General features: G+C 41.8%; 1 protein-coding gene across 2 annotated transcripts; it reads right to left on the bottom strand.

The window, feature by feature from the left end:
• Positions 1–9823: 9823 nt before the first annotated feature.
• Positions 9824–23819, bottom strand: BOLA3 (bolA family member 3). 2 transcript variants are annotated; one of them, XM_030201792.1, is made up of 4 exons: positions 23663–23819; positions 21354–21474; positions 18899–18987; positions 9824–10096 (listed from the first exon to the last, which is right to left on the bottom strand). In XM_030201792.1, the coding sequence occupies exons 1-4, from the start codon at positions 23696–23698 to the stop codon at positions 10031–10033; spliced, it is 312 nt and encodes a 103-aa protein (XP_030057652.1). In that variant the 5' UTR covers positions 23699–23819; the 3' UTR covers positions 9824–10030. The 2 variants fall into 2 exon arrangements, with proteins under 2 accessions (XP_030057652.1, XP_030057653.1); XM_030201793.1 differs by lacking the exon at positions 21354–21474.
• Positions 23820–24276: the final 457 nt, after the last annotated feature.

Genomic DNA, 24276 nt, shown 5'->3' with positions numbered 1-24276 from the left:
CGTGCTAATCAGTTAGTGTGCAGCAATGTAGATGCACTTATTAGCGCAGAAATAACCACTCTCCACCCCCCAGGCACCACAGCTTAGTAAAAGAAGCCCAAAGACAGCAGCTATAAATTTAAAAAAAGCTAACACATACACTCCCAGAATTAAAAAATTAACTAATAAAAATTAAAAATATACCTTTTTATTGAATAATTTAACATTTTTTCACTGGCTTTCAAATGCATAAACTTCCTTCATCAGGTCTGTAAGCCATCCTGACCTGAGGAAGGTGGTTTTGGTCTCCAAAAGCTAGTCAAAAAAATGTATTCAGTCCAATAAAAGAGGTATCACCTTATTTTCCATTAAAAAAAAATCTTTATTAACTTTTAAAAGTGGACTAACATGACTTCCACACTATTTCACCCTTTTACCGCAGAATTGGCAACTTTATCAGCACTGTGATAAATAAATAAAAACATTATAAGCAAAGGGCAGTCTGCACAGACCCTCGTGTTGAAGCTGTCTGTCAGGTTCTGGCAGTTCCGCCCCCCCTGATGTACACTTCCTGCTGCTGTGGGGACGGGACTGGAAGGGCCTGACAGAGCTGCAGCCAAGGAGGTTTTATGACAGGAGACGGCATGACACTTAAAAGCTGAAGCCGTCTCCCCCACGCAGCCGCCATATTGTGTGACCCCGAACATTCACAGACGCTACTGAAAATAGCAAACTTGTGAAGTTTATGACTGCTTATGTGTTTCTTTTTTCTTAATTTGACAGCTTTATTTATGTCAAAGCTTCCCATATGCAACCTGAGGTTCTTTTCACCTCTGGGGGGGGGGGGGGGGGGGCTAGGGCATGAGCCGCAGTCCCACCATGGGTGCTGGCGCTCTGGAGTGGCACACTTGTTTCTGGAGATTTGGGAGTCTTGATTTTTTATTGGGGGCAGCTTTAAGAAAAGCCCCAGCTCTGCCTCAGCCTTGAGGCTGAGTTGTGGAGACTCCTACAGCTCCAAAAAGAAGTCTGCTGCTCTGGAGTGCCTGCACTTGAGGCAGGACTGTGGCTCACACCCCAAGATTCCCGGCCCCCCCCCACCCCCATAGAGGTTTAAAAAGAAAAAAAAACCTTCAGGTTACATATGGAAAGCTTTCAAATAAAGCTGTCAAATAAAAAAAAGAAAAACTACACATAGCCTGTCATAAACCTCACAAGTTTGTCATTGTTTTCAATACTGTCTTTGAATGTTTGGGGTCACACAATATGGCGGGAAGCTCCACCCACTGGATTCAGCCCACAGAATGGGCCAGATAGGCTCATGCCGTCTCCTGTCATAAAACCTCCTTGGCTGCAGCAGGCCGCCCTTTCCTCTATTTTTTTTTTCACACCATTGACAGTCCTGAGGCAGGAAGGAGTAGAGAATGACAGTTACCGTTACCGCGGTAAATCTGCAGTAAGGACCACACCCTAACTCGATTCACCGCAGGTGTGGGAACAAACTTTATACTACCCCTCGTGGGAACGGTAAAAAGTCTTGCTCCCGTGGTAAAAACATTTCTTTCCTCCATTCCCATCCTCCTCCCCAAAGGCATCACATTTTCCTGCACCCGGCAGCGATTCATAGTCACACGCTGGCTCCGTGTTCTTCTTCCTGCTACACCCCACCCTCTCTACTGCAACTTCCTGTTTAGCGAAAAACAGGAAGCTGCAGTAGAGAGAGCAGGACACGGAAGAAGGAAAGCCACAGAGTCGGCCTGTGACTATGAATAGCTGCAGGAAAATGTAAGTTTTTCCCAGGGTGGGTGCTTTCATTCTCTCTTGAGGCTAGGAACTTGCAGCCATTTGTTTCATACTGCATCAGCTCTTCAGAAGTTGCACAGTCTGTTAATAAAGATCCAGTGATTTTGAATATGGATTGGGTATCATGTCATTTTACTGCATGTTTTCTTCCTATGCACTGTAACAGAGCAGTATACCTTTTAGCATGAATTGTGACACTACATCTCCTATATAAGCCTGACTTGTTTCCTATGTGGTACACAGAACAATGTATAAATTACTTTGATTACCAGCAGTACTCCTTGCAGCATTAGAGGTGGTTTCGGGTGAAACTTATGTCTGCTAACAGGTACACTGGTGAGGTGATGAGAGGTGGAGATAGATGAAGCTGAGTATAGAGAGTGGAAATAAGGAACTAAAAGGTGGTTGAAAGACAGGAATCAGAGACAAGTGGAAATGACAGGACTAGAGTGGTAAGTATGTGGAGAGAAAAGGGGAAATAAAGTCTAGCTAAAAGAAGATAAAGAGAAATGGCATGAAAAAAATGAAAGAAGGGATAAGTACAGAGGATGGAAATAGAGTAGGATAGGGAGTACATTAAATATAAAGGGGTATAGGACAGAGAGAAATGGGACAATGGGAGCTCTGGAGAAGGGGCAAGAAAGATGGAAAGCTAGAAGGTGAATGAAAAGGTGGCGATGAGGGTGAAAAACAAAATAATGAGGGGTAAAAATAGATACGAGTACAGAGGGAGATAAGAGAAAAATGGAGAAAATAAGGAAATAGTGTCAGAGATGTAGAGGAGGAACAAAAGACAACAGTAGAAGAGAAGAAATGAGGAGACCCTGAAAAAGAACCTAGAAAATGGGAGCTGGCAGAGGGAAGGCCCTGGATCTGGTCTGTGGGTATCCTCTTCTCAGCTGCATAACATAAGAGAGATGTGGCGGGGAGGGGGAAAGAAATATAGTAGACAGAGATGCCAGATCCATGGTAATGTTTTTTTTTTGTTTTTTGTTTTTTTAACACCATAGGAGCAAGGATTTTACCGCTCCCACGCCTTCATGTGTGCAAGAGGAGCGATTGCTCCCCCAAATGTATTTTGAATGAAATGGCGCCCTTTAGTGTCGCACCAGCACCTATATTACAAAAGGTCTGCTCTCCCTAATGAAAAAATCTGGCTAAATTTCTGTTAAACAGTACCACCCTTCGCTTGCCTTTTATGTGACATTTTGATGATGCTCCATATTAAATCTGTTACATAATGCAAAAGGACAACACAGCTGGATACTGCAGGTCTAGAGGAGTTTTCCATAGACAGTGTCCACAGCTGATGCCTTTTCAAACCAGAAGTCTGGAATGGAAGCTGCTTGGAGTGGGCAGGGAGAATGCTCACCTCCAGAACTTTCCCCAAAATACATGGCCCAATATTAAAAAAAAGAAAAAATGGGTGCCTAAATTTGTCTCCTATTTTTAGCCAAACATAGGAATAAGTCTTCAGCTGTAAATTCACCTAAATTTAGAATCCTAAAAGCTATGCTCTTAAATTCAGACTCGCTATTCATTTGCCTTGATTTAGAACATAATTTAGGTGTCTAAAGCTAAAAAATCAGTTCTAAGCTCCTAGCAAACATAATGTTAGGTATTATTAGGAAAGGAATGGAAAACAAAAATAAGAACGTTATAATGCCTTTGCGCTCCATGGTGCGACCGCACCTCAAATATTGTGTTTAATTCTGGTCGCCGCATCTCAAAAAAGATATAGAGGAATTAGAATAGGTGCAGAGAAGGGCGACGAAAATGATAAAGGGGATGAGACGACTTCCCTATGAGGAAAGGCTAAGCAGCTAGGGCTCTTCAGCTTGGAGAAAAGGCAGCTGAGGGGAGATATGATAGAGGTCTATAAAATAGTGAGTGGAGTTGAACAGGTAGACGTGAAGCGTCTGTTTACGCTTTGCAAAAATTAGGACTAGGGGGCATGCAATGAAGCTACAAAGTAGTTAATTTAAAACGAATCAGAGAAAATATTTCTTCACTCAACGTGTAATTAAACTCTGGAATTCGTTGCCAGAGAATGTGGTAAAGGCGGTTAGCTTAGCAGAGTTTAAAAAAAGGTTTGGACAGCTTCCTAAAGGAAAAGTCCATAGACCGTTATTAAATTGGACTTGGGGAAAATCCACTACTTCTAGGATAAGATTTTAAACTTTTTTTGGGATCTTGCCAGGTATTTGTGACCTGGATTGGCCACTGTTGGAAACAGGATGCTGGGCTTGTTGGAACTTTGGCCTGTCCCAGTATGGCAATACTTATGTAAGGTTGTACAAACACGTGTGGACTGTGAAATATTGTAGGAAAATCTTAGGAAATCGGAAGACTGGGCATCCAAATGGCAGATGAAATTTAATATGGACAAATGCAAGGTGATGCACATTGGAAAGAATAATTTGAATCATAGTTACCTGATTCTAGGGTCCACCTTGGGGGTCAGCATCCAAGAAAAAGATCTAGGTGTCGTTGTAGATAATACACTGAAATCTTCTGCTCAGTGTGTGGCGGCGGCCAAAAAAGCAAACAGGATGTTAAGAATTATTAGGAAAGGGATGGTGAATAAGACTGAAAATACTGTAATGCCTCTGTATCGTCCATGGTGAGACCTAACCTTTGAGTATTATGTTCAGTTCTGGTCGCCGTATCTCAAAAAAGATATAGCGGAATTAGAAAAAGTTCAAAGAAGAGCGACCAAAATGATAAAGGGGATGGAACTCCTCTCGTTGAGGAAAGGCTAAAGAGTTAGGGTTCTTCAGCTTGAAAAAAAAAAATTGATGGATGAGGGGAGATATGATTGAGATCTACAAAATCCTGAGTGGTGTAAAACAAGTAGAAGTAAATCGATTTTTTACTCATTCCAAAAGTACAAAGCCTAGGGGACATTCAAGGAAGTTAAATAGAAATACTTTTAAAGCAAATAGGAGGAAATATTTTTTCACTCAACGAATAGTTAAGCTTGGAACTCTTTGCCGAAGGATGTGGTAATGGCAGTTAGTGTATCTGGGTTTAAAAAGTTTGGACAAGTTCCTGGAGGAAAAGTCCATAATTTGCTATTGAGAGACATGGGGATTTGCCCTGGGATTTGTAGCATGGAATGTTGCCACAATTTGGGTTTCTGCCAGGTACTTGTGACCTGGTTTGGCCACTGCTTGGAGACAGGATACTGTGCTAGATGGACCATTGGTCTGACCCAGTATGGTTACCTTATGTTCTTATGTTTCAAATCCATCCTGCCGACACCCACTTTTTAGGATCCTACATTTAAGAACTTAGTGAAACCACGGGCATAAAAAAATTTAGGACTTCAGCCCTTGTAAATTTTCAGAGACCAATGAAAAAGCCTAGCTTATTATTATTATTTGTTGCATTTGTATCCCACATTTTCCCACCTCTTTGCAGGTTCCACAAGTTATGAGGCCAAACCCTTTGATCATCCATCTCATAAGGTTAGCTTGGCTACAGTGCACAATGTGTGGGCACATTATATATAAAGGAGGTTTCTGCACGAGTTAACTGTGCACAAAGCCTCACATAAACATCAACATACAACACATGTAAACCCCATGGTAAAAAAAGATTTTAGGTATTCTGTGCATAGGCAGTAAAGGCTAGCCCCTCCAGCAAGGTTGACAGAGGGAAGGAGCCTGAGGTACCTGGACTTCTTACCTCTCCCCCCTCCCCGCCCCCACCGAAAGCACACCGAGTCACCAAAGAATTCTTCTTATTGTAAGAGGACAGCCCCTGTCTCTAAGCCTAATCCTTCCACAATCACCCTTGAAGACTTTGCTCTGTCCTCCAACAGTTGCTAAGGCCTGGCTTCTTCCAGCCTTTAACAATCTGCTCTGGATCCTCACCATTGTAAGCAAATCTTTCTCTCCTACTTTTGTTTCTTCCCACTTGTTTCTATCTTAAACTGTCGTTCTTTTGAAAAAGAAATCCCCTTAAGACTTCTTGACTACCAATCTTCTAGATTTGTTTGAGCTTACTGAAACATGGCTTCTATCAGGGGAAGAAGACTTATCTTTTTAGGTGTCTGCCCCAAGATTATTCTGTTCTCTATTCCCGGGTAGGGAAACATGGGGGAAGTCTGGCATTGTTTTCTCATACTATTCAAATCACTGAGATCACCTCCCATAATTTCACTTATTTGGAACTAAATGGCAGATGACGTTTAATGTGAGCAAGTGCAAGGTGATGCATGTGGGAAAAAAGAACACGAATTATAGCTACGTCATGCAAGGTTCCACGTTAGGAGTTACGGACCAAGAAAGGGATCTGGGTGTCGTCGTCGTCAATAATACACTGAAACCTTCTGCTCAGTGTGCTGCTGCGGCTAGGAAAGTGAATAGAATGTTGGGTATTATTAGGAAAGGTATGGAAAACAGGTGTGAGGATGTTATAATGCCGTTGTATCGCTCCATGGTGCGACCGCACCTTGAGTATTGTGTTCAATTCTGGTCGCCGCATCTCAAGAAAGATATAGTAGAATTGGAAAAGGTGCAGCGAAGGGCGACTAAAATGATAGCGGGGATGGGACGACTTCCCTATGAAGAAAGACCAAGGAGGCTAGGGCTTTTCAGCTTGGAGAAGAGATGGCTGAGGGGAGACATGATAGAGGTATATAAAATAATGAGTGGAGTGGAACAGGTGGATGCGAAGCGCCTGATCACGCTTTTCAAAAATACTAGGACCAGGGGGCATGCGATGAAACTACAGTGTAGTAAATTTAAAACAAATCGGAGAAAATGTTTCTTCACCCAACGCATAATTAAACTCTGGAATTCGTTGCCGGAGAACGTGGTGAAGGCGGTTAGCTTGGCAGAGTTTAAAAAGGGGTTAAACGGTTTCCTAAAGGACAAGTCCATAAACCACTACTAAATGGACTTGGGAAAAATCCACAATTCCAGGAATAACATGTATAGAATGTTTGTACATTTGGGAAGCTTGCCAGGTGCCCTTGGCCTGGATTGGCCACTGTCATGGCCAGGATGCTGGGCTCGATGGACCCTTGGTCTTTTCCCAGGGTGGCATTACTTATGTACTCTTAGCTAAGATTTCTTCTCATCCCACAAGTTATCTTCTCTTATATCAAACTTTAGCTTAGGCTTCAACTAAATATCCCAATCTTCTCATTAATGGGTGATTTTAATACACATGTAGATTCCGCAGGGTACTATCCTCCCTGCTCTCAGATTTGGGTCTAATACGACATTTTTCATTTCCAACCCATGTAGCCAGTCATTCACTTGACCTAATTATTTCTCCTCATTAGTCTTTCTTCTTTTTGTAGCGCTATAGAAATGGTAAGTAGTAGTTTTTGCACTACCCCTGTCTCTTGGTCTGATCACTTTTTTTTCCCTTCACTCTCTATATGGCTATACCGGTCAACACACCCTCTCAGAAAGCTTTTTAGTCTAGACACCTAGGTAAGATAGATTCGTCAACTCAGTCATCTATGAGAGATTGTTTTCCTTGTAATTTCTCAGAATTATCAATAGAGGAGCAGGTGTCTCTCTGGAATAATTCACTACGAGAGAAGTCAGCTAGTATAGCACTGATTAAACATCAGACCACTACAAATCAGCCTTGGTTTCATGCAGGATTGAAATTATGTCACCACCAAACGAGGAGAGCTGAGCACCACTCACAAAAACACAAGTTAGATCCCTTACAAAAGATTACCAGGAGTGCACAACAATACTATGTTGCCCAATTACATGCAGCCAAACGAACCTATTATTCTAAGCAGATTTGACAGGCAACCAATTCTACAAAACAATTGTTCAAAGTTTTCAATGCTCTTACTACTATCCCCTTACATTCAGGACCTAGAGTCCAACTAACCTCAGATTCACTGGCAAATTATTATTGAGTCATTCCAGATTAACTTTTCCCCACTCCCTCAGTAGAAGCTCAGTCTGCTGTCTGGTCATCTTTTAAATTTGCCTTCCTTGGAAACTTTTTCCAAGATATTGACATGCTTACATAGCACCTTCTGTTCCTTGGAACCTATTCCTTCACACTAGTTAAAAACCTCTTCTTTGGAACTAACTTCCAAAGAAGAGGTTTTTAACTAGTGTGAAGACTGGTTAGTAAGAATATTATACTATAGTATACAAAAATGAACTAACTTCATTTTTGTATGCTATTCTTACTAATAGTCTTTTGTCTGGTACTTTACCAGTATCTTTGAAGTCTGCTCTGATTAAGCCAGTTTTGAAAAAAACATGATCTTGATCCTTTGCAATCGAAAAATTACCACCTGGTTTCTAATCTACCTTTTCTTTCAAAGATTATAGAATCCGTGGTCCTTGACCAGCTTCCAGCACATATTGAATCCATCAATGCTTTGCATCCTCACCAATCCGGTTTCCATGCTGACTTCAGTTCAGAGACAGTGCGCGTTGTTAGTATTGTTAGATTTATCCGCAGCGTTTGATCTGATAAATCACGATCTTCTTCTACACTGGCTTTCATGTTTGGGTATCACTGGTACACATCATTTCTTGGGCAACGTTCTTTCAAGGTAGTTCAATCTTCCTCTGTTTCAAACACTTTCCCTATCACCTGTGGGGTTCCGCAGGGGTCTATGCTTTTACCAATCCTCTTTAATCTGTTTGTGAGCCCTCTGGCACTGCTTATACAATCCTTGGAAATTAGCTCATACTCCTATGCAGACGAATTTCTTCTGTTTTTTTATACAGACCAATTCTGTGTGAATTTAAAACCAATTCAAACTTGTCTAGAGCATGTGGAAACCTGGCTAAAGGATCATCGTCTAGTCCTAAATTCAGAGGAAATGTTAGCAAGCTGTATTACTGGTTCATAGTCTCCACTTGACATCCCTTTACTTTTGTTTGACAGGCCTTTTTCTCCTGTTTCATCCTTCCGATATCTTGGTTCTTCTGGATTTCTCATTTGTGTTTCAGACCCCGGATATCACAGGTTATCAAATTAGTTTTTTTTTCTTTTTACGCAGAGCTATTCGCAATTTTCTGGATTTTTTATTCACTTCCTTGTCCTATGCTTTCCTCCATTCAAGATATGACTATTGCAACATCATATACACAGGGATTACTAAATACAATATTAAAAGGCTACAGACTTTACAAATACTGCGGTCCATCTCTTTTGTCGAGCATCTCGCTATGATCATGTCTCGCCATTTCTTCAGCAGCTTCACTGGCTCCCTATTGAATATAGGATTACATTCAAGGTTGCAACACTAACACATAAGGTTCTTATAGAGTGGCCTTCCTGCTTAGCTTTCCTCTGTGGTGATTCCCTACACACCCTCCCATACTTTACGCTCACTACATGATAATAGGTTGGTTCTCCCGCATCCCTCTAAAGCTTTAGAATCTACAAAATCAAGTGCCTTTTACTTTTTCACCTGCATTATGGAATTCACTACCACAACATCTTCGCCTTGATCCTTCATATTCTTCATTTAAAAAATTTGAGCATGTACCCTAAATATATACACGCATATTTATTAAAATATATACGTATATCACAACCCTGCCTCTATTCCACTGGGAATGCTGACAGACTGAATTAAAGTAGGTAAACACTTTCCTTGCACTTACTATTTACAAACATGAGCAGTTGCACGATTTTATAAATGCCCTTGTATGTGTTTAAAACAAGCTTTACCCATGGAGGAACATCTGAGTACCATGTGGAGAAAGGTATAAGAAACCAAAATGTGAGCAAGTGCAAAGTGATGCATGTGGGAAAGAGGAACCCAAACTATAGCTACCCTACAAAAGTCACAGGTACTCTGCACCTGCAACTTATGCGGGCAGAGAATGGATGCAAAAATAAAAATGCATGCTGCTTTGAAAACCAAAATCTGTGTGCATTGTTTCCTTGCAGCTTTGAAAACCAAAAATCTGTACACATTGCTTCCTTGTTTGCATCTGGGGAAGAGGGCCATTTTCAGACTTGGCAGTTTACCTGGCTAAATGACTGAAAATTGTCCCGCCTGTGACAAAGTAAGGGTGGTGAAACATTTGCATTGTCTTCTAAATTTTTAATTAATCAGTAAATATCTTGTTTAATTGAACTAAAAAGAAATTAGAGAAAATAGCAGCCTGTGTTTTGACACAGCCAGCCCAGAAAGGGCTTTTGCTGTACACAGAAGGTGGAAGCTTTTCTGGTGCATGAATAAGATTGAATTCGGTGGTTTCCTTGTGGAGCACATCAAAGCAGCTGAGTCACCTTTTCAGCGTTTTGGCACAGATGTGAAAATCCTTAGTCCATGCATGTCTTTAATCTCATTTTCAAGAGCCTGGGTAAGAAAACAAGAAAATAAAAGTATTACCAGTGATTTTCATTTTATTAGACTCAAAGCACATAATATGAGGTACGACAGCCTATACAGTACACAAAAAACAACATACAAACTAAAATGAAAAAACAACAACAAAAATTCAACTAAACATTCTCACAATTATAATAAAATAGTACAAAATAAAGTGAATTAATTAATTAAAGCAATGCATCCCATGGGCAAAGAGCTCCAAAACAGCAGACCAGCCACTGAAAAAGAAGCAGCGCTCATCCTACTCAAACATCACAAAATCTGGGGAAATCACCAAATGACAAGTGCCAGAAGAATGCAAGGTTTTTGAAGAATCATACAACTTAATAGCTTGCTGCAGATAGTCTGAACCCTCACCCAAAAAAACAACTTAACAACTAAACTCCTCAGCTTAAGCTTAACACAATAAGATACGGAACTAATGCAAGCACAATAGGTGCAGAAAAATGCATTTCCTGAAAGGAAATCTAGTTATCAGTCTGGCAGCGGCATTCTGCAGTACTACGAGAGAGCAAACTATATATATATATACTTCATATCTACAAGACCCCTAATGTACATCTGGTTCCCTCTAGAGGAATCACGTCATTCACCTTTACTGCCAAATCAGCAGGAATCCCAAAATTTAAGCCGGGGGTGGGAACGACGACATCAGTAGCTCCCAGCCAGGACTTCAAAAAGCAGCAGAATCTGAATATCATTGGCATACGACCAGTGGTGTGCTGGAGCGGGCTCTCACGGGCTCGCAAGAGCCGTTTGTTAAGTTTTTAAGAACTTTGGGAGCCGGTTGTTAAAGTAGGCCTCCCCATGGCTACTTTAACAACTGACTCCCAAAATGTGGGCTTGGGCCCCCTCCTGAATTCTCTTTTACTTTGCTGGCAGTGATGCTGGCCCCACCAGCCAAGTAAATAGACTGCTGCTGCTCCCTGCTCCTTGTTTCTGACTCTGAGCATCAGGCTGAGACTTTTCATGCAAGCGCAAGAAGGTTCCATCATGCTGCTCAGAGCCAGAAACAAGCAGCAGAGAATGGTGGCAGTCCATTTATTGGCTGGTGGGGCTCGACAAAGGTATGCCTAGCGTGCCCGCACAAGGGAGGGGAGAGAGAGACATGTATTCCCTCCTCCCACACACACACACTCTAAATTTCAGGGCTGGCTATGCCCGGAGAGAGAGCCCGTTGTTAAAAATTTACCAGCACACCCCTGCATACGACCAACAAATAGAGAGGCTAATGTTAAAGATTACTGATGGTGTCCTTGAGGGACATTGAACAAACTGGAAGCCGGCACAACTCAATTCCCTCTCACATCACCTTCTGTTGCCTACCAGACAAAAACTACTGAACCACTGTAAAACACTACTAATACCCTTACCATCACCATCAAGACAGGCCAACAGAAGCTGGTGATTCACTGTACTGAGTGCAGAAACAGCAAGAGCCATTGCACTTCTGGAACCATACAAAATGAAGTCTGTCTTGTTCAAACAGGTACAATAGCAACATCTCAGTACTATGACCTCTCTGACAGCCTCCTTGCGAGACCTCCAGAATACTAATTATCTTCCAAATAGGCCTTTAAAAAAATGCAATAGCAATTCGTCTTCCATTTTTGCTAAAGAGGGAAGAATCAGACACTATTTATGCACCTGACTGCTTTGTAAAAGCAGCCTAACTATAGTAACAGGATAAGAACCAGATGTCAACAAACTAATGTCAATTTTTTTTTGTAACTTAATTTTTTATTGAAAGAAAGGTAAACACACTCAAAGAACACAACAACAATGTATCAACCAGTACAATATAACCCACCACCCATTCCCCTTCCCTCCCCTTAGCAAACAAAGTATCACAAGATTACGAATCTAAATTACTCTGCAAAAGTGTCCACATGTGTTTATCCACTTGATTCTGCTGAAGAGCTGTTAGGTGTACCATGAGAAACACAAATTGCAGTCTCTGATGCAATCACCCCAAAGAAAGGGGTCCACAGGACTTCCACTCAGCCGCCATTACAAATCGAGCTGCACAAATGCCACATTTCAAGACCTTGCAGATGGAAGGCTCAAGGTCAGAAAGAAAATTATTCAAAAGGCACATCTCTGGAGTAAAAGGTAGCGAAAGGCCCAGAACTCCAGAGTTTTGCAACCATCGGGCACTTCCACCATCTATGTAGCAATGAACCAGGTACACCACAATTCCTCCAGCAGTTTGGAGTGCCAGCTAGTTCCCGACAATGAAGCTGTGAGGGAGTAACATACCATCGTAACAAGAGCTTTAAGGCATTTTCTTTAACTCAAGCTGATAAGGAAAAGGAGCAACAGGACTTCACAATATCCTGCCAGTGTTGTTCAGCAAAAGTAAGAGAGAGCGCCAAGGACCACACTTCCATGTATGGGAGCATCCTGAACACACAGTCTCAAATTATTTTATAAAGTGCCGATATTAAACCTCGAGAGAGTCTAGGCTGCAGCCAGAGATCCTCTAAAGGATGCATTTCATGTGTTTAATACGTAAACATAAGTAAAAGTCAGTTTTGGTTAAGGCAAACTCAGAACACAAAGTTGCATGGGGAGAACCAGCCCTTTAGCCTCCCAGGAAGACAAAGCCACATCTACCTCTCCTCCCTCCCCCAGGAGCAGGGAAAGAGGAGTCATCCAAGACTGCCATCTGTCCCCCAGTGCACTGAGTCACCATACTCCACATCTGCAGAATATGTCACACAATAGGATTAACAAGTCCATGATATCAAGCTGAGGCCCACGACCCCCATGGTATTCCCCACACTGTGAGAGGATGAACACAAGACTGCTCTATTTGCACATAAGGTTTCAACAAGAGCCCTCCCTTCCAATCCCAGAGATGCCTAACCTGGGCAGCTAAATAATAAGATTTGAGATCAGGAACACCCAAAGCCCCAAGCTTTTTATGAGTACACATAACTACACGTGAGATACGTGGTCTGCAACCTCTCCAAATAAATTACGAGAATAATCGCTGCAACACACTAAGCATCCTAAAAGATATAGGCATGGGTAGTGCTTGAAACAAATAGCGCAGTCTTGAAAGGACATTCATCTTCAGAATAGCAATTGGACCCACCCAAGAATAGGCCCCCCTGTTCCACTAAGATCCATCTGTATTGGTTTAAGAAGTAAGGTTAAATCAGCAAAATACAAATCTTCCATCCATGGAGTAACCTTGAGCCCCAGGTATTTAAGGTGTGAGGAGACCCACTGAAATGGAAAATTAGCTTTAATTTGCTCCACCTCCAGGGGACCCACCAATACATTCAAAGCTTTGGTCTTGTCTATATTTCCCTTAAAGCCCAACACTCTCTCATATACTTTCATCTGGTGCAAAAGGTTAGGTACCGACATGCAAAGCTGAGTCAAAGACAAGATCAGATCATCTGCAAAGCGAGAAATTTTGCAACTCCCTGTGCCAAGCAAAACTCCCTGAATGTTGGGAACTTCCCAGATCCACTGGGCAAAGAGCTCATCGCTAAAGCAAATAACATGCCGAGTACCCTTCCCCTGGGCGAAGCTAGCAGTATAGCTCTCAGATTAGTATACAAGGTGCTCAACCATGCACAAAAGCCCTCATCAACCCCAAACTGCCGCAAAACCATGAACATAAAGGGCCAGTGCACACGGTCGAACACCTTCTCCACGTCCACCACCACCAGTATCGCAGGAATCCCATGCTTGCGTACTGCCCAGTTAATGTGTAATATGCATTTATTATCGAATGTTTGGCGACCAGGGACAAATCCTGCCTGATCAGGTTGTATAAGAGCAAGGAGCCAAGAGACCATCCTATTAGCCAAAAGCTTACCTAAGATCTTCAGATCTACATTAGTCAATGAAATAGGCCTACAAGACCCACATACTGTATTGTCCTAACCTGGTTTACACAAAATAGTGATCCCCGCCATATTAGCATGAGGAGAGAGCACACAGCCCCTGCCCTGACAGCATTGAAAAATTGATCTAACAGAGGAGTCACCTTCTCAATACAAGCTTTGTAAAATGAGTTCAAAAACCCATCCATGCCCAGAGATTTACCACAGGGAAGTCCTTTAATAGTAAGTTCCACTTCCCTCTCCGTTACAACTGCCTCTAAAGAGCAAACAGCCTCTTGGAAAAGAGAGGCAAATTCACCTCCTCTAAGTAGATCCGTATATCTGCCTCAACTGTAGAGTTTTGTGTAAAAATCCCAAAACCTAGCATTAATCAATTCTTATTTATAAAGGAGGTTACCCCGAAAGGGGGGCGTGTCAAGATGGCGGCACGCTGCTGATCGCTGTTTGACTCTCTCGTGGATAACGCTGAATTAAAACTTTTCTTCAGACTCAATGCCTCATACAAAACGCAAAGGGACGGTCAAGGCCGGTCCCTCGATGGCCAGGACCTCCTCACCTCAGCAGCAATCCATAGAGAGGTTCGCGACGAGAGCTCCCACCCATAATGCCGTGAGGATCCCTGCTGTTGCTCCAGGAGGAGGAGACCCCGGAGACATGGGGCTAGATGTCACCCTTCCCCCCCCCCCCGGCGCTCAATCCTCCGCCTCTCCCGAAGGACCCATGTCTCAGTGGAGGCCTCCTGAACTTGAAGAAGTTGCAGGAAGTCCTCCGGATCGAGACATTGAGAACAAGAGACCACTGGGAGGTCTGAAGCCTTTCTGTGCTTCGACTGAGCGTGTGACGCCATTAAAACAGCCAGAGTCGGTAACGCTGGAGACTATCTGGGAAGCTCTCCAGCAGTTGAATAATACAGGGCTAAATCTACAACTGAAGTCTCGACTTTAGTGAGTACTGTTGAAACTTTATTAAAATCCTTAGTAGATATAAAGATGGAATTTAACACTCAAGTGGATAAAATTAAAGAAAATGTAAATAATTTGCAAGAATGTGCCGCAATGGTGGTAAAAAATAAAACGATATTACATCGTAAGATTGAACAGATAGAAAATTATTATCGTACATTAAATCTCCGCTTTCTGAATTTCCCAAAATCTCCGGATATTACCCCTTTGGAAGTATTTAAGAAATATTTGCTTGAAATTTTGAAATTTACCCTGGAAACGATTCCACCGATAAATCGGATATACTATTTACCTAATAAGAAAATCTCAGAGAATTCTCTGGAAATGTCTGGTCAAGAAAAGAAAGACTTATTAAATATATCTGAACTTTTGGAAACATCATTATCTTCAAAATCGGAAAGGATGACCTTATTGGTTTCATTTGTGTTTGAGCAAGATTTGGAAGCGGTGAGAAGGTTATCCCTCCGTAATTTACAAACTTTGTTCTATGGGAAAAAAGTTTGGATATTTCCAGATGTAACAAAGCAAACACAAGATAGGAGGAAAGCTTTTTTGGCTTTAAGAACGGATACTTTGGCATTGGGGGCTTCCTTTTACCTTAATTACCCATGCAAATGTGTTGTTAAATATGTTGGCATAAAATATGTCTTTCTTCTTCCAGAACAGTTACGTGCTTTTATAGATCTGAAAAAGATTCACACTGTATTACCCTCGGTTGTAAAGGGGGTGGGGAATAGCGTGCTATAGCATTTATTTGTGACCTGTGTACTGATTGTGTAGCTTTTCTCCTGAGCTGTATGTTACTTACCCCCCTTAATTGTGGTCTAAAAGAAGATTAACCATGTATTTTCTTTGCCTTTATATTACTGATGTAAAGGTTTAATTTTTTTTTCTGAATTTCTTGATCAAGTGTTACGACTTGTAAATTGATTATATACCAATAAATAAATAAATAAAGGAGGTTACCCCCCTGTCATCTCTAATCTTAGCTATCTGAGCCTCAGCTTCCCTTTTAAGACGCCTAGCCAGGAGCCTATCCGACCTGTCCCCATGCTCATAAAACATCGGCTGAGATTGCCTCAGTTTGTATTCAATATCAGGAAGGCGCAAAGTCTGAAGATATCACTAAAGTTTACCCAACAACAATCTATCTTGTCTGGAACTCCTGCTCTGCAATATGCTCTCAAGATTCGAAATGCAAGAAAGTAATTGAGTCTCTTTATCCATCCTCTCCTTTTTTACCCAGGCTCCCCCCTTAATAAAAGTCCCCCTTAACACTGTCTTCAGCCCCTTCCACAAAATGGGGTTAGAAACCTCACCAGTATCATTTACATCCATATACTGATCCATTTCACGGAGAATCTCGTCCCTGTCACACTTGTCCAGTAGGAGTCTCTCATTGAGGTGCCAGCATGTACGACTCTTAAGTCAGGCCTTTAGGTCAAAAACACCCCACATGGGAGCATGATCAGATGAAGTAAAGGGCTCAATATGGGCATCCACCATTTGATCTAACCAATGAGGGTCGTCCAAAAGTACATTCAATCAGGCTTAGCTATTTTGAATAGAATACAAGGTAAATTGCTTACCCTTAGGATGTTTAATACACCAAACATCTGACAACTTATTATCCTGGAGTGATTTGGTATAAAACCGGGGATCCTCCCCTTTTCCCCAAACTCCGCTGGGCACTCTATCCAGAGTAGAGATAGAGACAAAAGTAAAAGTCCTCACCCACCAATAAATGTCACTGAGCCTCTGCATCAAAGTATACACCCGTCCCCAAAAAGCATTCTGGTGTTCACTAGGTCCATAAACATTAACTGTAGTAACCTGTTCTAGAGAGTTGCACGGGAACAGAATTCCAACCTGTCCCTGCTGGAATCTAACCCGTCCCTGCGCAAGTAATCTCCATCCCAGCTCCCGGCCCACCAAGTCCTTGCCATGCCACAGTCACATTGACTCCCCCTCCCCAAGAAAGCCAGATTCTATAAGCAGTAAAAATACTAGTAAAAGTAACATAAATCATTTTCTTCTGTACTCTAAGACAGCAGATGTACAGATCAGCACAGGACCCAAAGCAGTTCAAATTCCAAAACAAGTAAATTCAGAAGCAACAAAATTGTTCAACAACCCTTAGGATTCACCTTTGGGATTAAAAAGCAAAACCATCTACATGTAAGGACTGGATAAATTAATTAAAACAAAGTTTAAAGCAAATGCCCTTATTATGTAATACTTAATGCAGTATTCACATAGCAAGCAGCCTGAGGCAACAGATTTATTTTCTACTGAACATAATTAACTTTGTATGAACTTAGCTGCTAATAGTGATCTGAACTGGACAATGTTGGCACATTTAGACTGATGCTGGAGAAAACTTCTGCATGAAGTAAGCCCTTCTCTAATTATTCAATACCTTTCTGTGAAAAAGTAGTAATAAAAAAGGCAAGTGCATTTTTATAACACACCACTGCAATTCACAAAACAAAAGGAGCAAGTTCCCACATGCCATCTTTTTCTTTTGATGTAGGCACAGGCAAAAAAAAGATTTTATATGTTCCCAGGTTTCAACTTAATTCATGTTTAATATGGGATATAAATGTCACAAATAAGTAAATTGATAGACAGAAACTCTGAATGTTGAGAATCTGATTCTCATAACATGTTGTCTGTTTTAGTGGCCCTTTACCAGGAGAAAAAAAATCTCTGCACAAATATGGTAGGGTGTCCCTATACTATATCACAAAAAACGTTCTTCCTTTAAAATATTTAATTTCTTTTATTACAATACATATATCACATAAAACCACTTATGCTGTGTAAGTTCCGGAACTTGCCCAGTCACACCCTTCACTTCACCACCCATTCACATAAACCTTGTGTGGACACATTTCTATATATCCATAATCTGTGTACATGCTCCCCAATTGTGGTTTCCTCAATTTCAAATCTTCCACTTGTGTCTTAGATATCGTCCTTAAAGGTTCAAATTGTAGTCCTTATATATTGGCCTATGAAGATGATGGATGTTGTTTAACGCTGCCATTACAATGATTATAATGGCAACGGACATCGCTGAGGTCATTTAAAAATTTGAACTATTAATGAATGATTTAAGTAAAGGTGGTCTGTAAGTTACACACAAAATTGTTTATAGTTGGATATATATGATTACTTTGTTTTGATACCCAGCTCCATGACAGCAGTATGCAGATCCCTGGAGCAGTTTTAGTGGGTGCAGTGCACTTCAGGCAGGCGGACCCAGGCCCATCCCCCCCTACCTGTTACACTTGTGGTGGTAAATGTGAGCCCTTCAAAACCCACCAGAAACCCATTGTACCCACATGTAGGTGCCCCCCTTCACCCATAAGGGCTATGGTAGTAGTATACAGTTGTGGGGAGTGGGTTTTGGGGGGCTCAGCACACAAGGTAAGGGAGCTATGCACCTGGGAGCAATTTATGAAGTCCACTGCAGTGCCCCCTAGGGTGCCCGGTTAGTGTCTTGGCATGTATGGGGGACCAGTGCACTACGAATGCTGGCTCCTCCCACGATCAAAGGGCTTGGATTTGGTCGTTTCTGAGATGGGCGCCCTCGGTTTCCATTATCGCCGAAAATCAGGGATGACCATCTCTAAGGTCGACCTAAATTTCGCAATTTGGGCGTCCCTGACCTTATTATCGAAAAGATAGATGGACGCCCATCTTGTTTCGATAATACGGGTTTCCCCGCCCCTTCGCCGGGACATCCTACGAGGACGTCCTCAGGAAAACTTGGGGTCGATTATGCCCCTCCTCTAAGCCATCCTAAAAATTAGCCACTATAATGCGCACTGACAGATGATTTTACCATAGCCATTACAGTAAATAGGATCGGCTTCTTCAAGTGCATTAATGTATGGTAGCATGCTTTAGTAAATGGGCTTCATAGTCCTGCTACTTACTTGATTAATCATCTGATGCTGTTGTACTATTTTCTTCTCTTTGAATTCTTCAGATTCTATGTGGATTTCATACATTGCTCCACAGCCTCCTGAAAATGCAACATTTACATTCAAGCTAGGATTATTTACTTTCTCCAGTATTATCGCAGCAGAAATCAAATAATACAAAAGACACAATGCTGAATTGTGCGTCTGGATGGAAACCAAAAGGAGAGTTCAAATGTTCCTCCCATCTTGGCTTTATTCAGCAGACAAACCCAACATAGCTGATTTGACTGACTGAGTTGCAATCCTTTAACAGTCCTTGAGTCTGAGTCCTATCATTTTCCCCTAGTTCAGTAGTTCTCAACCTAGTCCTCAGGCACACATGACCCATCTGGTTTTCAAGCTGACAGTGAATATGTATGAGATCACCTTGCCTACATTGTATGATAGCTTCCAAGTTACCCAGTTCCAAGGAGGAGATTTTAGGCCAGTCCTGATTAATCACAGGACAAGTAGCATTAATTTTAATGGACGGAATCAGAAACTAGAAATCCAACACTGCGTTGGGATGTAACTTCAAAACTAGGACTGGCCTAAAAGTCCTCCTCCTTGAACTGGGTAACTTGGGAGCTCTGTTCTATGCAAATCTCTCTCATACACATTTAACTGTGAACATCAAAAAACCTGACTGGCTGGGTATGTTCCAAACACTAGGCTAAGAATCACTGTCCTAGCCAATCAATGGACAAAACCTTTTAATATACTGGTTCTCATCCCAGTCCTTTCAGCAAACCCAGCTACTCAGGTTTAGATCTCCACAATGAATAAGAATGAGAGAGATTTGTATACGCTGCATATTCATTGGCTATGCGTGTCCTGAGGACGGGGTTGAGAACCCCTGTTTCAGCACATCTGACCCAAGATTTAAAATGGGAAGAAGAGTCAAGAGCTAGGTTAAGTCACGCACACATGCAAAGGTTTGTTTTGACCCATCCATTTAAAATGTGACCATGAGCAGTATACTCCATACTAAAGGGACATAATTAAATAACACAGTTGTTCAAGGACAAAATGAACAGTAGCAATTTTAAGCTTCATATTTACAAGGACTACAATGTTGGTTAACAAAATACACCACCAGCACTTTCCTGCCTTCTGAGACTAGTCCACAGCAAGTCTTCAACAAGGGGAAAAATGGAAACTACTATAGCATGAAGGTCTAAAGCCAAACTTCTCCAAAGTAACTAAAGCTAATGCAATGTAAATTTGGTAAACAGTCTCTAGCTGGTGAACCCACCACAAGGGGGGAATCTGATGTGGGTAAATACTAATAGTTACAGCTAGTTGTGAAGGAAATAACTGCAACACCTGAACTGTAACTCACCTTGGGCTCACATTGAAAAAACAAGTACTGTAATTAAATGATTTCCCCATTAAATAAGTTTTCAGTCACAATGGTACTTTGCAGTGTTTACGAAACAGGGCAGGCTATTTAATTTACAAGGAATCTTAGTTTCACTGCTATGTTATTGACTGAAGTGACAGGTTAGGAGGGTTGGGCGCTTTCTAAGCTGTCTTTGCCATACTGTTTGTTCTGAGAGCGGCCACAAGCTCAGTTACCTGTTTATAGTCAGGAGTTACCTACCTGTTTGGTTGTGACAATAAGGTGCTCATTTTCATTACACATAGATTTACAAAGTTAAAAAAGCTCACAATAAAACCTGGAATGGGCTTACACTACATTATGCAGTTGCGATATGGTTCATAAATCCCAAGTTTGTATCAAATCTGGTGCTTCATTTTAGTGTGTTAAAGTTTACATGTAACAAGGGCACATTAAAACAATGGAAAATATAAACCTAGGCCTTACCTAGAACTGTGGTGACTGAGCAGGTTATTCTTTTAAATAAATAAATAGGCTTTACCAAGGTAACTATAACTCGGGAGCAACCAGTACAAGGAGCACATCATCAACAGACACACTTAGCTGGCCACTGTTCATAGTTACACTAGCATTTCTGTTCCACTTTTCATTCCTCTCTGAAGAAAGTTAGAAGGTGAAACCAAAACTTTTCTCTACAGTGACTACAGTAATCAGAAACAAAAAATAAGGTTTTAATTAATTCTGTTAGAGCAAACAATTTGTAATACAACAGTCCAACCCTACTCCCTTTTTATGTGAAAATATTTTTTAAAACATTACAGAAGTTCAAACATGTTACTTTACCTGACTACTTATGGACCCATGACAAAAAAAAAAAAAAACGGCCATTCTCAACATTCTCAACATTTTCAATCTGCTACTTTAGTCACCTTTTCCCAGAGATGATCATATTTGCCTTTAATAACTTTTTGTTGTTTGGCATTTTGAATTAAAATTGCCCTGAGTGTCCCAATGGTCCCAGGCATGACTGGGCACTGAATTAAAGCCAAAGCACTCTAGAGTTTTAATATGCATCAAACTGATTACCTGAAATGTCCACTACTTTCACAGAGGAAGCCAGTGGAAACTTTTCTTTAAGAATCTGGGTTATTTTGATTTCCCCATCAGTACCTGAAGCAAAATTCCTTGTCCGAGACAGCAGAAGAATCTGCCAAAAGTAGCATGGAGAGAGATATGATTATCAGGAAAGCCATACTGTAACACTATCTTTGGCAAATTCTTACATTAGTTCTGGAAAAGACATCTCAGAAGCTGCAGAGTCCAATTTTCCCCCCAGGACTATCACACAATGTTTATGTAGACTTACTGTACCACCTAGCTTAGGTAGCAGATCCAAGTGGCTTGCAAGTTAAAAAAAAAAAAGATACACAAATTATATGAAAAGGAACTACAAATCAAGACAGAACAGCAAACACACCAAGATAACACAATATAGACACAACCATGATGAAGGGAGAATGACGAGGACAGCCAAACAAAAAGTTAGGGCAGGGTTTTTTGGGAAGGGGTAATATACTATGCGGTGTCCAGCAAGCAGGGCATCCCCCTAACTAGTACCAAAGGCTTGCTGAAAAAGCCAAGTTTTAGTAGTGGTTCTAAAAGATTTAAAGGACAATTTGGTGTGAATGGCCAAAGGCAGCATATTCCATAGCAAGGGGGCAGTGTAAAAAAAGGCACAATGCCTGTTGGATTCCAACTGGACATTACGTGGGCTGGGAAGTACTAGACAAAAATCATTGATAGAACTGAGTAATCGAACTGGTAAATAAGGAATGGTGAGAGCAGCTAAATAGGATGGATGGATAATTTGGCCTAAATGCCTTAAAGGTAAGAGTAAAAAGTTTGAAAAGAACACAGAATTGAGGGAGAGACGTGATCTGATTTTTTATTTCAAATATGACAAAGGAGACAAATAGCAATATTCTGGAGTGACTGCAATTTTTAAAATTAAATACTGAGGGTGGCCCAGATAAACAATATTACAGCAGTCGAGTCTGGTGATCAACAAAGACAAGGTAAGTGCTACTAGAAGCCCACAATGTAGTAGCATAGGGTACAATTATATAGTTATCATATAAAGTGTAATGGAAACCTTTCCATTCTAGTTATTTATTTAAGACAATCAAAATTATGGTACTCTATACTTGAAAATGACAACATTCAAATTGCTTTGGCTATTGATAGCAGATGCTTTAAAAACGGGAGCTGTTCCTTTCCAGCACTTCCACGAGAAGGCTTTGACGCCACAGGCTTATACGGTGAATCTCGTGTTCTCATGCTATTTAGCATTTCTATAGCGCTACAAGGCATACGCAGCGCTGTACAAACATAGAAGAAAGACAGTCCCTGCTCAAAGAGCTTACAATCTAATAGACAAAAAATAAATAAAGTAAGCAAATCAAATCAATTAATGTGAACGGGAAGGAAGAGAGGAGGGTAGGTGGGGGCGAGTGGTTACAAGTGGTTACGAGTCAAAAGCAATGTTAAAGAGGTGGGTTTTCAGTCTAGATTTAAAGGTGGCCGAGGATGGGGCAAGACGTAGGGGCTCAGGAAGTTTATTCCGGGCGTAGGGTGCAGCGAGATAGAAGGCGCGAAGTCTGGAGTGGCAGTAGTGGAGAAGGGAACAGATAAGAAGGATTTATCCATGGAGCGGAGTGCACGGGAAGGGGTGTAGGGAAGGACGAGTGTGGAGAGATACTGGGGAGCAGCAGAGTGAATACATTTATAGGTTAGTAGAAGAAGTTTGAACAGGATGCGAAAACGGATAGGGAGCCAGTGAAGGGTCTTGAGGAGAGGGGTAGTATGAGTAAAGCGACCCTGGCGGAAGATGAGACGGGCAGCAGAGTTTTGAACCGACTGGAGAGGGGAGAGGTGACTAAGTGGGAGGCCAGCAAGAAGCAGATTGCAGTAGTCTAAACGAGAGGTGACAAGGGTGTGGATGAGGGTTTTGGTAGAGTGCTCGGAAAGAAAGGGGCGGATTTTACGGATGTTGTAAAGAAAGAAACGACAGGTCTTGGCGGTCTGCTGGATATGAGCAGAGAAGGAGAGAGAAGAGTCAAAGATGACCCCAAGGTTTCGAGCGGAGGAGACAGGGAGAATGAGAGAGCCATCAACAGAAATAGAAAACGGGGGGAGCGGGGAGGTGGGTTTGGGGGGGAAAATGAGAATGCCCCATCTATCCACTATACAAATGGCTCCTACTACCTCCTCCACTCTAATAGCCGTTTAAATGGGTTTCATCGCCTCCCATTAGCTAGTTGGGTTCATCTTCCCCATCCACCATTGGAGAAAACCCTTCAATAACTACTACTGCTGCTGCTGCCACCACCACTCACTCCACTCTTGCGCAGGAGGCGGATAACCCAGCTCATGACGGCGTCGACAAGCGCTGCACAACACCCCAAACGCCGCACTGCTTTCCTTCTCAACGCCAGCCATACACACTCAATGTCATTCTGCCGGCCGCCATGAGTTTGCTCACATCATCTTCGCGCGCCCAGGAAGGGGCGGGGCCATAGGGTCCTCCAGCGCGATGTTGTGACGTCACGAAGTTGCCGCGGTGGTGGCCATATTATGGTTGTCAACATTTCTATTCGGGTTGGTGTCGATAGCTGCATCTGTTGATATGTTTATTATTGGGTTATTGAAGTGGGCAAACGGGGTTTTTTTTGTAGGCGCCTAAATGTGCACCTTTTAAATATGTTGGACCAGGAAATGCAACTTAATTCAGAAGCCCCACCACTTGGGCCTGTTAATAGAAGGTACGTGAAGGCCCTGGCATAGAGGTCCGTTCACGTTATGGAGGTGTTTCCAATTTTATTAACTGAATATAAGTGCAAACAGCTGTGAGGTACTCTTTCTGTCTTGAGGTTGTATTCCATGAGCATTCTACACACTTTTGTGATTACTTTCAATAATAAAGGTGTTCCTGTAAACTAAGGCCGCCAAT

The sequence above is a fragment of the Microcaecilia unicolor genome, chromosome 4 (genome assembly GCF_901765095.1).
Source record: "Microcaecilia unicolor chromosome 4, aMicUni1.1, whole genome shotgun sequence".
In the NCBI taxonomy this organism is placed as follows: domain Eukaryota; kingdom Metazoa; phylum Chordata; class Amphibia; order Gymnophiona; family Siphonopidae; genus Microcaecilia; species Microcaecilia unicolor.
This window is presented reverse-complemented; position numbering and strand designations above follow the sequence as displayed.

Coding starts and splice junctions, on each gene's coding strand:
- BOLA3 (XM_030201792.1), bottom strand. CDS start 23,698: ATGAGCTGGGTTATCCGCCTCCTGCGCAAGAGTGGA. Junction 21,475..23,662: donor GCCTCCTGCGCAAGAGTGGA/GTGAGTGGTGGT, acceptor TACTTTTGGCAG/ATTCTTCTGCTGTCTCGGAC. Junction 10,097..18,898: donor AGCATCAGATGATTAATCAA/GTAAGTAGCAGG, acceptor TTTCTTACCCAG/GCTCTTGAAAATGAGATTAA.